Below are 16,844 nucleotides of genomic sequence, written 5' to 3' on the forward strand. Positions count from 1 at the left end.
TCTTAGACCCCTTGCTGATGTCTGGTTCCAGGATTTGTACTGCTTTAGAGCCCTGGGAAGAAAACACAACCCAGAGAACTCACCCCTGGACCATTTGTACTTCTAGTCTGGCTTCCTCCCCCGTGTTCTGAGCCCTTTCTCCTGACGTGTCATCCTCTTGAGCAGACATGAGGTTGCTGAGGGTAGCTACTCCTACTTGCCCTACTCACCGCCTGGCCCTGGCCCGCAGCAGCAAGCCTGGGCTGAAACGATTTGAAAACCATCAAGTACTTTTGTTTATTTTCCACCAGTTGTCACTTTCAGTCTTGTTCTGAGGTGCATCACAGTCATGTTGAAAAGTAGGCCTAAGGAAAAAAAAAAAAAGTAGGCCTAAGAAGGTGTCTCCACAAGTTACCCACTGTTGGAGTGTCAGCCTTTAGGGAACTTGCAGACCATCTGACCAAGCCTGCCGTTGCACAGATGGGGAAACTCCTCCAGAGAGGGCAGGAGACTGCAAGGCTCCCCAGTCAGTCAGTGGCCAAGTGGGGCTAGCTCCCCCTGCCTGCCTTCTTTACCAGCCACACACATCAAGCTGGGCTAGCTCCCCCTGCCTGCCTTCTGTGCATCCCTGATTTGCATCCCTCCAGCCACCTCTTCTACAGTCTCCTGCCCTTGCCGACTGCCTTCCAGCTACTTCCTCAGATGCTCCAAATTCATTCCTGCCTCCAGACCTTTGCACTTCTATTTCCTCTGCTTAGAAAACTCTTCCTAGTTGAGAATAGTCTTCTTCATGGCTTGATCCCTCACTTCATTTATCCCGGTCTCTGTTCACACGTTACCTCCTCAGAGAGGCCTTTCCTGACCCCTTCATCTAAAATAGCATCACCCCCAGCCCTCTCATCCCCTTGTCCAGCTTCCGTTTATTTTATGGCACTTATTCCTCCCAGATGTTAGAACACATATTTATTTGTTTTTTATTATCCATCTCCCATGCTAGGATGTAAACCCCTTAAGTCTTTTTATGCACCATTGAATCCCTAACGCCAAGAGTGTCCAACACTTGGTAGAAACTCAATAAATATTTACTAAATGAATGTATGCATCTGTATTGGTTAGGTGTTACCACAAAATTCTGTCTAAGAAAGAACCACATAATCTCAGCAGCATTCAGCAGTAAGCATTTATATAGCTCAAACATCTGGGGGTTAATTGGGGATCAGCTGATCTAGGCCAGGCTGGGCTAAGGTGGTTCAGCTTTGTTCCACCTGTCTCTCTTCCTCTTCCTGGAACCAGCCAGCTGGCCTGGGTATGTTCATTTTATGGAGACGGCATAAACGAAAAGAAAGAGTTTAACTATACTAGTGCTTTTAAAGCCTCTACCGCGCCTTTCCTGTTAATATCCCATTGGCTAAAGCAAATCATTGGCTGAGCCCAGCGTCAGACTGTCACAGAGGGTTGAATGGGTGCACCCTACTCACTGGAGGGCACAGGAAAGTTAGAGGGCATAGGGTGTGGATGTGTAACCCTTTCACTGAGGAGCGTGAAGAAGTGGAGCAATAAACTTACCTCCCATAGAAGTAAAACTCTGCTTCCCGATTTTATCATTTCCCTAGAACATAGTGAATCTCCAAGTGGCTGCCTTTCCACTCACTGGAGTTAGGTTTCAGGATATGTAGGTCTGTGGTGACTCTTCTGAGCCTCTGCCCTTTCATGAGTCTTCACACCGATCAGCTTTGGCTTTTAAAACCCCAGCACTATTGGTGGTGCGGCATGAGTTTGATGTGTAAGCCTGTGTTTTTAATTGACCTCACTGTTTTTCTTCATTTTAGGGACAGCAGGTGTGGCTGGGGATGTGATTGCCACCAGAATTGTCGAGCTATCCAAAAAGAACCGGGTGCTGATGGCAGAGTCAGAGGGTGCAAAAACCAGAGTGAAGCAGCTCAGCAATCGCATCCAGGAGCTGGAGCGGGAAGTGAGGGGCCTTGCCTCTCTCAGTGAGGGACCCTGGGCCGCTCCTCCAGAGAGGGAGCCACACTTAGATGCTTGGGGTCCTTCTGAAGGGCTTGTGGGTCAGCGTTTGCGATGAGTTCCTCAGTCTTTGTCACATCCTGAGAGGGGAAAGTGTGTTGGGAAGCAAGGGGGACACAGGTCATGGAGAGGTGGCCCGACATAGTGCTTAGGACACAGACCTGGAGCCTAACTACTGGGTGTGGATCTCAGCTCCATCACTGACTTGCTTGGTGACTTTGAGCAAGTTATAAACCTCTGTGCCTCATTTTCCTCCATCTGTCATATGGCGATAATAATGGCACTCACCCTAAGGTTTTCTGAGGATTAAATGACTTAACATCATAAAATGCTTAGAACAGTGCCTAGCATGTGGTAATCCCACTAGATAAACGTTTGTTAAATAAATGAGCAGCGATCTTTGCTCATTTGAAGGCAGAGCCAGGAGCATTCCACCAGTTCGTCTCACTTTTGTCCATCTTCTTCTTTCTGCTGCCCCGCCCTCCCACAGCTAGTCGCAAACCCCTCCAGTCGAGCAAGGGCACAGCCTGAGCAGTTCATGGTCCCTTAGGAGCTGGAATGGACTCCATGTGCTAGAGAAAACCTACGGAGCTTCTCCTTATATGGCTAAGGAGCCGATGCTGGAAGAGGTTAAGAGGCTTTCTCAAGTCACACAGTGTGTGGTGGTGCCAGATTTTAAACCCAATTCTGTTGCTTTCCACAATCCTCCTCAGGCATTATACTTGGCATTGATTTAGAGCTTCTTTATTCTATAGTGTATTTTTTGAGAACCAGCTCAGGCTCTGTGCCAGGCCCTGGGGAGACTGTGGGGAGCAAAATAGGCATGGTCCTTGCCCTCCTGGGAGACAGACCAACGCAGAGGGCATCTTAGGGAGGGGAGCATGCACGGTGGGTCCCTGGAGGATGAGAAGGGGCCGGATTCAGAGAGGTGGGGCAGGGGCCTCCATGCAGAGGGTCCAGCAGATGCAAAGGCCCTGAGTGGGGAAGAAGGCCTGAAAGCAGACCAGTGTGGACGAGAGTGGAGCAAGATGAGGTCAGAGAGGTGGGAGGGTGGGTCATGCCCAGCCTTGTCAGACAGGGTGTGGTCTTTGTGTGAAGAACAATTGGGAAACCAATAAAGGGTCGATTGACTGTATAAGGTGGCAGTCTTGGCCACCAGGCCATGAGTCTATATGGCAGGCTTCTCTGACCCTGTCTCCTCGTCTGTAACGTGAAGTCCATAATTCCTTTGCTCTCTGCCCCTGGGACTATTGTTAGAACTCCAGGATACAGACCATGGCTGCAGTATTATTATTTATTAAGCTGCTAGTGAATCCTAGGGCTCTCTACTGTACGATTGAGGAGTGGGGCAGACAATCAATGAAAGCTTCTCCCATCACAGAGCAGTTTGTAGAGGAGAGTTCTTTCATCATTAATGATCCTGAAGTTGAGCTGAAAGGTAAACCACTGAGGCTGGAACCACACTCAGTGGTGGCAGCAGAGCACTTTATTCAGGCGCTGAAATTGCTGAGCAGAATTCAATATTAAGTGCGAGGTTTGCTTTTCCAGCTGCAGACGGCCCTGGCCAGGCTGCCAGCCAAGGGGGCCACTGATGCAGGAGCCAAGCCGCCGAGGGCCCAGATGGGAGACAGAGCCTTGGTATGAGTTCTCTTCTGTGCTGGGGAGTCTGTGAGGCAGCCATCAGCCTGGGCCTCCCCGCTTCCATGGGAGTGTAGGTGCCTCTGTCCAGGGTCCACCTCCACCCCACTGCTGAGCCAGTGCCACCACTACAGCATCCTCAGAGCAGCCGTCAGGGAACAGTAACCAAGTCTATGGCCTGAAGTCAGTAATGCCCCAGTAGAGGCCAGTGAGGCTCTAACTCTGATCCAGTCCCCAGAGAGCGAGCTCAGGAGGGAAGGCCTGGTCCAAAAGGCCTCCCTCTTTCAGCCCAACTGTAAAGGATCTCCTTTACAGCATCCTTGCTGGGGAGACATCCAGCTACTACCTTAACCCAGGGACAAGGAGCTCACTACTGCCCCGTGGAGCCCTGGTTTTGAGGGGGCAGTTCATATTGTGAGAAATCTTCCCTTTGTGGAGCTCCAAATCTAGAGTAAAAGTGACTACTGGGAGTGGGGGCTTGTTCCCAAGATTCCGTTTTACTAAGCCAGTGAGCAGTCCATGAAACCCAGGAGATGAGAATTGCAGCTCCATGAAAGGAAGGCACTCTGACCCAGTGGGCTATAAGGGAGTGGCATGGAGCCCAAGCCAGACAATAAATATCCCAGAGAACATCCCGGGAGGCCTCCCCAGGGGTTTTCTTGGGGAGCCAGACCAGTTGGTGAAACAGGGAGTCAAGCCTCAGGACTCCCCGTTCAGTGCTCCTCCGTTCAGCCCCACCTCCCCTGTTGCCTTCACGTCAGGATCAAGCTGCTTCATGCCTCGTCTTGAGAATTCAGTCCGCAGTGTACAGTGTACAGTGTACAGTGATGGGCCCCTTGCGTCCCAGGGGTGAATATGTCTCCTGAAGGCTGGTCTTGTGTGAACCTGGGGAGACAGTAGAGGGACTCCGCCCACAGCAGGGGCTAGACTGAGTGTTCCTCAGGGCCTTTCCTGGTTCTGAGGTCCCTGCTAAGCTGCCCCTTGTTCATCCAGAGCATTGAGCACCTCCATGTCCTTCACTAGAGCTGCCTTGGTGGGAAACTGCTTGTTCAGTTACCTGTTCATCCTGAGAGGCTTATTCTGAGTCCTGTGACACAGGGAATCAAAGACAGGGCCTGTGTCCCCAGGGGTGTCCAAGAGGGGAGGTGAGCAGAGAGCCCCCAGGCTCTGAGTTCACAGAGGGAGCGCACCCTCCATCTGAGGCAGCTAGGAGGTGGGGTGGAGGAGGCCTTCCTGAGCTGGGCCTGGCTGGAGGAGGAGGATGAGGGAGGGCCTTGCAGCAGGAACAGTGCAAGCCAAGGCTAGAGGCCGGGAACACTCAATATTCCTACTCCTATTCCCTTTGCTAGCTGGGTGTCCTCTGGATAACATTGGGCTGCAGCCCAGGGCCTGCGGTGGGGAAAAGGGAACATAAGCCAAACAAAGCTGGGGTGGGGTCACCTAGGAGGAAGGCCTTGAATGGCAGCAGGAGCAGGAGCTTCAGCTTGATTCTGTGGCTGCGTGGAGCCTGGGAGGTTTCTGATGAAGAGTGGGCAATGGGCTGCAAGTCTCACTTCACGAGAACTATGTGTTTTCTGGGGCATCTTCTGATCAGAGAGAGAACAAAAGCAATGTCCCCCTCCTTAGACTGTTCAGGGCGGCCCAAGCCAAGCCACTCTCCAGAGGCCTGCAGGCTACCCCACATTCCGACTCCAGAGCGCCAAAGCACATTCCAGAGTGGAGCTGAAGGCCCTACCTCCCCTCAGCATAGGGCTCCATGAGGCATTGTCTGCTCCCCATGGACTGCGTTTCAGTTATTCTCTCAAAGAAAATAGCCCGGGGTGGGGGAGGGTTATGCCCATACCCAAGTCCCCCACAAGGCCTGTGGAATTTCACTCTGGGCAGAAGCAGCTCTGAAGTGACAGGGAGGTAAGGTTGGCCCAGCTGCCCCAGATGGGCGCAGTGGGGCCAGGCAGAGCAGAGTGGGTGGTGGCTGCTCGTGCATCTGGCCCTCAGACCCCTTTGCCAGCTGCCCACCCAAGCCAGGCTTAGCCCCTGGCATCGTCCTCTGTCAGAATCTGCCCCAGACAGCACCCTTTGTATGCATTATCCTACAACACTCACAAGCACCCGGAGGCTGATATTACATACCCCCCTACACTTTACAGATGAGGAAACAAGGCTTGGAGAGTGGTGTCGTTGCCTGGGTTCCAGACCCAGGTCCAACCTGTGCTCTTTCAATGCTCCAGGCAGGGGTACTGTAGGCACATGGGAAGCTCATATATTCCCACAGCTCCCGCACCACCCCCCGTCAGGGCCAGCGGGGCTCTTGGCACCGAAGATCTGACATGCAGCGGGTGTTGCTTCCCAACCCAGGGCAGATGCCAAGCAACACATTGGCGGTGGGGGGTCTGGGGGAGACATGTGCCCAAGAGCAGTGAGAAGGGATAGCAAGCAGCCAGAGTGGGGAAAGGACACACACAAAAGAATGTTTAAAAAGATACATTTGTGTTTCATCTAAGTTCCTAGTTTACCAATTCTGTTGGCATTTGTTGTTCTCTTTGGCCTCATGGTGGTGCTGTGAGGAAGCAGGACAGGGAAGTATGTTTATACCCATTCCGTAGATGAGGAAACCAGATGAGGCCAGGCTTTCTGGACCGTGTGCCTGGGTCTGGTTTCCTTGACCAGTGGTTTTCAGTGGGGCTGTCCACAACCTCTGAGGTCCATGGAACCTCCCAGACCCAGTCTACTTGGACCTGTCTTTCACAACAGCATTCACGGGAAGTTTTGTTTGTGCTTGCTGGGGAAAGATCAGAAAGCCACTGCAGCACCCACCCTGTTTCCCAGAAGTCCAGCCCACCTGGCCAGTTGGGGCAGAAGCAGAGGGTCACAGCCCACCAGCCAACTTTCCTGCTGCCATGGTGCCTGGGCATCAGCAACAGCTTAAATTGATAGAATCAGCTAGTGCAGGGGAAGGACGAGGCTTCTGATCCCACTTATGTCACCCCCTCAACCATCTGTGTGCCTGAGGGCAATTGACTTCCCCTCTCTGGACCTCATTTTCATCACTTATGGAGGGGGTCTGAATGGGCTGACTTTGGAGTCCCTCTAATGCCAAAATTCTGTGAGCCTTAGGAACTTCTATTGAAGACAGAGAAAGAGACAGCACCTTTGAGAAAAACTTACATCCAAATAGTTTAAATCAAACATTATCTAAAAAAAATTAAAAGACGTTGCTAAGAGTTCCAGCAGGCAGAGTATTCATGGTTGCTGCAGTTCTTCAAGCCACAGAAATGGAATGTTTGGGGATTAAAATGGGTCCTTACTTCTGTTCAGTGAACTCATTGCCAGGAAAGGGAGCCCCAGGCCCAGGCTGATGGTCCTGGGACAGGGAGACCCCAAGTTAGGATGATCGTGGTCCTCCTGCCAAGCTGGAGTTGCCGTCTGTGAATGAACAAGTTCCCTCTTTATTCTGAGTGAAGATGGTTTGGCTTTGATGCCAGCTCTGGAGCACAGCAGAGAAAGTGCACACCCAGGAAGGGTCTGGGCAGTGAGAAGCCTGCAGGACTTCTCCAGGTGCTCCCTCTCTGTGGCCACTGCATGCCTCCAAGTGTACGTGCAACACTCGGAGCAAGGGATTCAGCTCCCAGAGTTGGGCTGCCAGGATTCACATCCATGCCCCATCTTTCCCAACCAGGTACCCCGAGCAGAGGGGACTTACCATCCACCAGCCTCTGCTTTGTGTCTCTAGGGTGCTGACAGTAGAACCCACCATACAGGGGTGTCTGAGGATTAAGTAAATTGCTCCATGTTGAGCACTTAGCGCAGTGCCTGGTGCACACCTGGATAAATGGGGGTATGGTTATTGTTACTATTTAGGCAACAAGTGACTGCTCTTCCTCCTGTCCTTCCCAACCAGCCGGAGACCCCAGAGGTGAAGGTCTTGCAGGACAGGCTGGCAGCCACAAACCTGAAGATGAGTGACCTCCGCAACCAGATCCAGTCTGTGAAGCAAGAGCTCCGGATGGCCCAGAAGGTATTTTAGAGCCAGGGGTCAGGTCTTCTTGTATGACTGGGATTGGGAAGAGCATGGCCGAGACAATGAGTTCCATTCAGGAGTGCTTGGCCATGCGAGTATCACGCTGCTTGCTCTGGGTCAGGCTTCAGATCCAGTAACTTCCTTCTACCATCCCTTGATACAGAACATTGGTGAGTGGGACTGCTGGCCGCCTGAGGGGCCTTGCATATATGGCCTTGTGGTGCCTGCCCAGGCCTGGGCCGAGGAGGACAGTGCTGTCCACCCAGAGAGAGTCCTTTAAACCTTCCTTGTGCTACGTGTGCCCCAGTAGATCCTGGGTCTCTCCTTAATAAGCCACCTTGGACTTGGGACCCTGCCAAGACCTGCCTCCTGCCCTCTGCTGTCTGTAATATTAGAAAATGAATAGATTGTTTGTGTATTAAAGGCCCCTTTCAAAAGAAAATACTCAGACTTGGGATGCAGGCCCAACTGGTTCGTTATTTATTTTTATTTATATAGTGAATTCTCTGGCATTTGTCTTCCCTGCTGGAACCACTCACATGGGCCAAGATTTCCAAAACAGAGTTCTATTGTGGAAACGAGTGCCGGAGACTGGGTACGCTAGATCGGGTTTCTGTGGCAGCTTCAGAGGGGCCCAGGGCACAAGCTGGAACATTTCATTTCCTCTTCAAAGCCTCGAGGTGGGGCCTTGAACACTGCCCTTCAGCAGCCACAGAGTTGGACCCTTCTGGAACCAAACATCCCCAATCAACATTCTCCGGCCCTCCTCCTTGCCGCACTCAGACAGGGCTCCTTGTCAGTGGCTTTTCACAGAGGGCAAGGCCCTATGGCAATGTACTCTCTGTAGCCATCTAGAATGATCTCAGTGACAGGTGAACAAGTTAAAGAAGCAGGTTTCGGTCAACTTTGTGGTTTGCTCATCCCAGAATATATTGAGAGCAAGGGGCCCCATCTGGGCATGTCAGCAGTGCCTTGTCTGCTCTAAGCATCACCAAAAAGTGCTAGGGATGATGGGTTTATTGCTTGCCCAGGGAGAGCTGCTCTTGGAGCATGGTCAACTGGCCTTGGGGGTGGGAGGGAGGTTGTGTAGGTGGAGACTGGGCCCTCTAGGAGCCCCATGCACCCAGCACCCAGCACTGCTTCTGCATATGCAACAACATTAGGGCTCTGGTGGGGCCCTCTCTCCTGGCCACACTGAAGGGCCCACCTGTTTCAGGTTTTGGCCAACGAGGTTGGGGAAGATGTGAACGTCCAGCAGCTCCTGTCCTCACCAGGGACCTGGAGGGGTCGGGCTCAACAAATCCTCGTTTTGCAGAGCAAGGTGAGTGAGTCATCAGACTTCTCCTGCCCCTAATAGAGGGCTTGAAATGCTCCAGAAAGACCCACAGTGATGCACATTAGAGACACAGAACCCAAAAAAGGCCTTTAGGTCCTGCAGGGCGCGCTTGCAGAGCTGTTGTTTTACATTCCTCCCAACAAGCCTGATTTTAATTTGTTATTTAACGAACAAGCATTTATATAATACTTACCACGTGCCAGGCACTGGCGTTTAGTAAATGCCAAAGACTTTGATTTGATTTACTCTAGGCTTATATTTTCCCTAGTTCATGTAAATTTGCGTGACTCTTCTAGGCTTTTTCCAGGTTTGTCTGGGTGCTTGTAGACTTTTGAAAGTTTTAGTTACCCAATAAAAACTTAGCCTTGTCTCCCTTTTTATGTTCTAAATATTTTGGAGCGTCCCTAGAGGCTAGGAACAGGGGCTCGGAGTCAGACTGCTTGGATTCAAATCCCAACTCTCCACTCACCAGCTGGGTGGCCTTGGGCAAGTTACTTCATCTCTCTGTGCCTCAGTTTCCTCATCTGTATACTGTGGATAATGATAGTACCCACCCGACAGGGTTCTTGGGAGGATTGAATGAGTCAATATGTGTAAAATGCTCAACACTCAATGCCTGGCACAGAGGAAACGCTCTCCAAAGGTTAGCTGTGCTTATTTTCCTTTTTTTTTGCCTTCAAACCAAGAAATACACGAGTAGGTGTGTAACTTCCTACTGTTTTCCAAGCGCATCACCTTCATCCCCAGGGACTTCAGGTTCACGGTTTGTGGGGGCTTTTTTCTTCAGGGTCCCCTGTGGAATCCTTAAAGTCAACATGAGGTGGGGAAAGTCTCCAAAAAACTGTAATTAACAACCAGTGTGTAGACTTGGGGTTCAAGAGACCTGAGTCTGAGTCCGGCCTCCAGCACTGGTCTACAAGTTTGGTGACCTTGGGCCAATCACTTCATCTCGCTGTGCCTCAGCCTCCTCACCTATAAAATGGAGACAATACCTTCCTTGAGGGATTGTTGTGGGTTAAATGAAATAACACATGTAAGGCACCCAGCACAGTGCCTGGCCGTCATCAGCACTCAACACGTTAGTTATCCTTGTTCTTGTTAAGTTGTGTAAGTAAATGATTAAAAGTAATACCATGTTCTTGAATGCGTCAATGGAATTACCACACAGTGCCACACGAGGGCGCTAATATGTGCCTTCAGAGCCATACTGCTGCCCTTTACCAGTGACCCTGGTGAATTTTGCCCCAGCTCAGGTTTACCCAACTTTGTTCCATCCTTATGTTGTGTCAACATGGAAACCAGAGATAGAAGGGCCCTAGGAGTTATGCACTTCAACCCCTGTGATAAAGCCATGGTTCTGTGGGATGACCTCTCCCTGCCCCTTGCTGAGAGCCTGTGAGTGCTGGGGTCCGTGCTGAGGACTTTACCTGAGCCATCTTGGGGTTTTTCAAAGTTACCTAATCCTAAAAATTACCCATAGCACTTGTTTAAAATGCAGATCCCCAGGTCCTCCCCTGGAGCTCTGACTTGTTGGTCTGGAGTGGGCCCCAAGATTTGTCATTCCAAGAAGTGTCTTGGGGGTTCCCAGGCTCAGACAAGTTCAGGACACTGAATCCTCATAACGACACAATACCAAGTGTACCCTTAGGCCCATTTCACAGAGGAAGGACCTGAGATTAAGAGAAGTTAAGTAATTTGTGCACAGTCACACAGCCAGTGAGGTTTTGAGCTGGTCTCTCAGCTTCCACACCCTCCCTTCCCTCTGCAACATCTCCTCCAACTGGCCAGGAAACTGTGTCCTCCCGAGGAAGCCTCTCATGTGAGGTTTCCACGTCCATCTGGAACTGGGGTGTTCTCTGTCTAGTGCGGTCTCCTGTCACACCTCAGGGTGGCCCCTCTGAGTAGTGGAGTCTGACTGCAGACCCATTGTGGAACGACGAGTTTTACCACCCTCAGGTTCGAGAGCTTGAGAAACAAGTGGGACAGACCCAGAGCCGGTCTGTGGGAATAGCCAGCGACGAGAGATCTGTCTATCCAGACCCAAGGAAGCTGTCGGCACAGGAGAAAAACCTGCTCAGGATCCGCAACTTGGAAAGGGAAAAACAGGAAAGCTGGGAGGTAAAGCATGCCTGGGGAGGAGGTCAGGGGGCATGTGCGAGCCGGAGATCATGACCACCCCTGCAAGGAGTCTGAGGCACCCTGACAGCCAGGAGACACCTGGGGTTGGGGTCACTGCTGTGCATGTTCCTAACGTCCTGTTGATCCAGCTTGAGCTGCCTGGCTGAGTCCTCACCCAGAGCCCATGTCATGACTGTTGGGTGCCCCCCTCCCCATCCCGTCCTGGCTGTTTTGGAGATGTTGGATCTGAAATTTCATTTGTAAGAGGAGAAGGAGAAGATCATGGCCCCAGAGGTGTGATAGGGTCGGATGGGCCTTAAAGGAGGAGAGCTCCAGGCTGCTGAAAGAGTTGGGCAGGCTGGTATCAGCACCACGGGCTGCATCTCGCTGGCTGACTTAGGAGTGTCAGAAGACAAACTCTACCAGGTTTATGCGACAAAGAGGATTTATTGGCCCATGTAGATGAAGAGTGTAGAGGTGGCATGGCCTCAGGAACAGTGGGATTTAGGGACTTGGTCTCAGTGCCACTTTCTCTTCGTTTGGCTTCACACTCTTCCAAAGGGACCTCTGGTAGTCCCAGCTTCTATCCTCCAACCCAGCCCCCACAAAGGGCTTCTCTTTCCCAGTAGTTCCGACAAAGTCTCAGAATTGAGTGTCATTGGCTGGTTTAGGCCACGTGCCCATCCCTGAGCTAATCGCTGTGGCTAAGGGTACAGGATGCTTTGATGGCCAAGCTTCAGATATCTGCCCCTGAGTGTCTAGGGGATTAGTCAGCCTCTCTGAACTTGGCTTAAGAGTGGAAAGTAGGGGCTTCCACAAAGAAAGCAGAGGAAGAACGGGGAGGAGGTGCTGGCAGGCCAAATGGGCACTTCAGTGGCCCTGGCAATGGGCTTCCTAACAATGAGGGCTTACCTTTTCACTGGGAGACTTCTATTGTGAGTCCCAATTCGGGACTGGGCCCTCTACTAGGTACGTTGTGACCACTGCCACATTGTACCTGCCAGTAACCTGGACCATCAGGTGTAAGGAGGGGAACAGTAAGACTGGAGGAGTGGGCAGGGCCAGGTCCTTCTGCACCTTGCATGCTGGTCAGGGATTTGAGCTTTTATCTTAAAAGCATTGGAGAACCACCACAGGGTTTTAAGTTGTGGAGGGACATGGTGGCGTGCAGTTTGGAAAGATCACATGGTCAGGCATGGGGGGATGTGTCAGAGGAGGCATGGGAGGCAGAAGCAATAATCCACTTGAGACATGACCAAGGACCTGCACCAAGACTATAGCAGAACTATAGTACGACTATAGCAGAAAGGTGGATGCCTGGGACATTGAGTGTTGACTTTATAGGACTCAGTGACCAGACATGGCAGAGAGAAGAGTAGGAAGAATTATGAAGGACTTTAAGTGAGTGTAGCAGGTGGGTAGAGGAGACAAGGAGTGGGTTCAAGGGAGATGGGGAATTGAAATTTGAAAATCTTGGGTTTGAGGTGCACCTGGCTCAGATTTACACATTAACCCAGAACAGAATATGTTAGAATTGTTGGACCATCCTTGACCCACAATGTGGGTAGTAGGAAGTGATCTCCTGTGTGTATTTTGTCTGCCAGGCACCCACTAGAGCCTGGAGTGTGTAGACAGCAGAGCAACAGGTGAACAATGGCTGTCTCCCATCAAAGAGCTGTAGTCCTGTAGATTCATCATGTTTTACTCTTTTTTATTTCTATAACTCACTTCATCAAGGATCTGAAAACACTTTTCCAGTGATAATTAACCCTTAAGACCAAATCAGATTATGTCAGTCACTGCCCGAAACCCTTGCAGTGTCTCAGTCTTGGCTCTGAGGGTTTACCTAATCTGGCCTCTGCCCCCATGACCTGCTCCTGACCTGCCCCATCGTGCACTGCGCTCCAGGCATGCATGTTCCACCAAGGGCCTTTGCTCTTACCCTCTTTTCCTTCAGTCTCTGCTCACATGTCACCTTTTCCTGCCATGCCTTCCCTGACGATACCATGGTCCCCCCAGTCCCTTCTCCCACTTTTCAATTAGCATTTGTCACCATCTGGCATTATCCTTCTCCCCTACTAGGCTGTCAGCTCCTTGGGGACAAGGACTCTGTCTGTTTTGTTCTCAGCTGTATCCCCAGCACTTATAACAATGCTAAGCACATAGTAGGCCCTCAGGAAATATTTGAGAAGGAATGAATGAATGAGTGACTCCAAAGCCATGTGCAGTGTGTGAGCTTCTGGTTTCTAGCTGACCAAAGTGAGGTGCAGTCTGGGGTGCCGTGCTGGAGGAAGTGAGGGATAGAGTGGCAGCTGGAGCCTCCCTTCTTGTTCTAGCTCTTGGTGGGGTGAGCAAGTCCCTTCCCATCTCTGGGTCTCAACAGTGAGTGGGAGCGAGGGACTAGATGTGGCCGAGGTCCCACTCAGCCCTGCTGCCTATGACTGTACTGTCTGATTACAGAAACTTGTGGGTGAGCGGGATGCCCTCCAGAGAGAGCTTGAAGAGCTGAAAAAAAAGTTTGAGGGCATGAGGTCCCGGAACAAGGTGCTGTCAAGCGAAGTGAAGACCCTCAAGAGTCAAATGGGGACCCTCGTGGAGAAGGGCAGGCATGATGATGAGCTCATCGACGCCCTCATGGTACGGCCCAGCCGCTCAGGCCCCCCACCCCACCCAGAAGCCTGTGACCCAACCCCACCCACAGTGAGCTCTCACTTTCTACAAAATGCTACTGCATAACCCAGAAGCTCATTGCCTTCAGATGGGCCCTAGTCCCAAAGGCCCACCCCAGGGACAGGAGCAGCTCCTAGGCTACCTGAGGGCGTACATAAGTCCTGCTGTGTGAAGCTGATGCTAGGCACAAGCCACTGGGCCTGTGGACCCCAAAGGAGAAAGAAATGGGTGAGGGGCAACGAGATGGGATTACACTGTCTATTTTTCATCAAGGAATGGAAGGGACAACTGAGGCCCCAGTACAAATCCTTGTCAGTGTGATGGCATCGATCCCTTCCCCTTGTGGGCACTAGGGGTGTGGTGTATAATGGTTAGTCACCAAGATAACCCCTAGGGTCATATATGATAACCCATTTCACAGATGGGGAAGCTAAGACCCCCACTGGTTAGATAAATCATCCCAGAGGGTACAACTGAGTTCCAACCAGGTTGCTCTGACTGTAAAACCTTTGATTAGCAAAGCCACTCTGCCTTCCTGCCCCTAGCCTGGCCCTTTCTCTCTGGGGCCTGAGGTGCCCCAGAGCTTTGGTCTCTGAATTCCAAGTTGTGCCCACAGGCCCCTGGGGTATTCACACCTGGCTTGACGGGGGTGCATGGGGGACCTGATGCTGGCTTAGGCGCCCCTTAGTCCATAATAATTGCACCAGGCAGGGTGGTGGGTGGGGCACAGAAGACTTGAAATCTGGGCCTGCCTGTGTTGATGCCTCACTGTGTGACCCAGGTCTAATTTATCCTCTCTAAGCCTCAGCTCCCAGTTTTTAAATAAGATGTGGGGCTGGTTGTCCTCTGAGGTCCCTGTATGCCACCATTCTTTGTCACTGAAGATGGCACGAAGAGAGCTGCAAACCTGCTCCAGGCCTGCCACTCACCAGCAGTGTGCCTTGGGCTCTCTGGGCCTCCCTTTCTTCCACTGTGTGGTGAGGACAGCCCCTACCTGTTCCCAGTCACTGACATCGTCCTTCCTGGCCCCCAGACAGGAAGCCTCCACCCCAGGAGTCTCCTGGAGGGCATCTCCAGGGGATAGGGTCTCAGTCAGGTGCTGAACCATCCCTAGCCAGGGGTCCAGGTACTGCCTTCAGGGCTGTCTCCCAGCAGAGTGGGATGGGGTTTCTTTACCCACATATCTGTCCCACTGGCTGAGGGGCACCATCTGAGCTGCTTTCTGTTGTCCTGAAAGCCCCTTGGATATCCTTCTTGGCCGTGATATCAGGGGGAAGGAAGTTGAGGATAGGAAAAGGGCATGGTCCCCACCTGCCTGGTTGAACTCCACTGTGGGCAGGCAAGAAGGCGGTCCTCCTGCCTCTCAAGGGAACACTATTTTCCCACTGTTAGGTTCCTGCAGGAGCAGGGAAGGGGTGGGTTGCTGGGGGTGGGGGGATGCGGTCTTCCCTTGTCCTTCCTTACCCGGGGGCCATGGCTGACCCTCACCTGCGCTCCTGCTTGGCCCCCCAGGACCAGCTGAAGCAGCTACAGGAGATTCTGGGCAGCCTGAGTCTGCAGGAGGAAAAGACACGAGCATCCCAGCACCACCTAGACCAGCAGCTCAACAACGAGGCACAGCAGAGCAGTAGCCTCGTCGCCCAGCTGCAGGCCATGGTGGCTGAGCGGGAGGCCAAGGTGCAGCAGCTGGAGCTGGAGATCAGGCAACTCAGCGTGCGGGTGAGTAGACCACCGTCTCAGCCCAGCATCCATTTCCAGGTCCAGACAAGTCCATACACCACCCAGAGAAATCTCAGCCACTTCCACTTCTCTCTACCTGCCTTCACTCAGACTATACTACGTCCTACTTGGTCGACTTTGGCTCCCTGCTTCCGTCTGACTCCCTATTCTGTGCATACCATTCCTCTCTAAGGTACTAGCCTGATTTTCTCTCTGCTCTGCAGAAAACCTATCTGTGGCTCCCCGTCACCCTCGGCCTCGCCCAGTCCTCAAGGGTCCAGGATCCTTCCAGCTCATCCTCTCCCTCCCCAGCTGTGGCCCTCATCCTCATGATCTAAGATGGTGGCTACAGTGCCAGCCTTTACACTCACATTCCAGGCAACAGAATGGCGGAAGAGAAGCCACACTTTATCCAGCTCACAGGGCACCGTGTGACTATCTCTTGCAGCCGTGCTTCCTGCACCTTCTCTCCACCTCTTCCTTTCCCCCACACTCTGGCCACATGGATGCCATTTCGTTCATCCCATGACCCTGCCTTTTCCACACTCCAGGCCTGTGCGTGTGCCTGAAGCACATGCCTTCCCTTTCCTCCCCACTGCCTCTGCCTGGCCGGCTGCCCCTCAGCCTCTAGGTCTTACCTAGTGATAAGCTCCTCCAGGAAGCTGTAGGGCCTCCCCATTTTGTGTTACCTGCCCCTCCTGAGTACTCTCCTAACTCCCTGTGCATCCCAAGCCAAACTGTTGTCACATTATGTGATCATTTTCCTGTTTTCTCTCCCACACTCCCCGTGAGGGGGCACAGACGTGGTACCTCAGTGCCTGGCACAGGACCAAGCACACAGTAGATGGTCAATAAATGCTTGTCTAATGAGTGAGCACCTGAAGATATTTTGCCTTGGCAGTGCCTTGAGGGCACAGCCTGGTCTGCTAGAAGTCAGGCACCATGGGCCCCGTGTGGCTCCTTCCTGTGGTGGTGGTGGTGCTGAGGGTGAGGGGAGTTGCTGGCATCTGGAGAAGGATTCCTTGACATTCGCACAGGTTTCCCAGTGACAGAGGAGCCTCACAGCCAGGCTGACTGGTATAGCCAAAGTTGTGTCACTCAGCAGCCCTGTCCTTTATTCCCAGGGCTCCATGGTCCAGTCAGAGGCATGGGCACCCAGGAGCCCCTCTGCCCCAGCCCCAGGCTGGTGTTGGCTAGTCTTGGCAGTTTGTCCTGTAGCCGTCTGTCTCCAGGGGCCAGGGCAGCCTGCGGCCACAGGATTGACTGTGGTAGAGAATGCTGAAGCCCTGAGGCTGAGGAAGACCGGGGACAGAGTATGTGGGGTAATGAGTGGGGGCA

The 16,844-nt window shown here is 52.3% G+C and overlaps 1 protein-coding gene across 14 annotated transcripts in view; it reads left to right on the forward strand.

Moving 5' to 3' along the window:
• HHATL (hedgehog acyltransferase like) overlaps positions 1-16,844 on the forward strand; it is a 63,697-nt gene that overhangs the window by 15,909 nt on the left and 30,944 nt on the right. For all 14 annotated transcript variants that reach the window (XR_011527042.1, XM_070575732.1, XM_070575737.1 and 11 more), the window contains exons 4-10: positions 1,809-1,951; positions 3,556-3,645; positions 7,544-7,660; positions 8,880-8,984; positions 10,956-11,117; positions 13,578-13,754; positions 15,300-15,506. Coding sequence is in view for 13 of the 14 variants with exons in the window: in XM_070575732.1 (XP_070431833.1) it covers positions 1,809-1,951; positions 3,556-3,645; positions 7,544-7,660; positions 8,880-8,984; positions 10,956-11,117; positions 13,578-13,754; positions 15,300-15,506 (1,001 nt within the window). In the remaining variant the exon portion in view is untranslated. The remainder of the gene's footprint in view (positions 1-1,808; positions 1,952-3,555; positions 3,646-7,543; positions 7,661-8,879; positions 8,985-10,955; positions 11,118-13,577; positions 13,755-15,299; positions 15,507-16,844) is intronic.

This window comes from Equus przewalskii, chromosome 15, assembly GCF_037783145.1.
Source record: "Equus przewalskii isolate Varuska chromosome 15, EquPr2, whole genome shotgun sequence".
Classification (NCBI taxonomy): domain Eukaryota; kingdom Metazoa; phylum Chordata; class Mammalia; order Perissodactyla; family Equidae; genus Equus; species Equus przewalskii.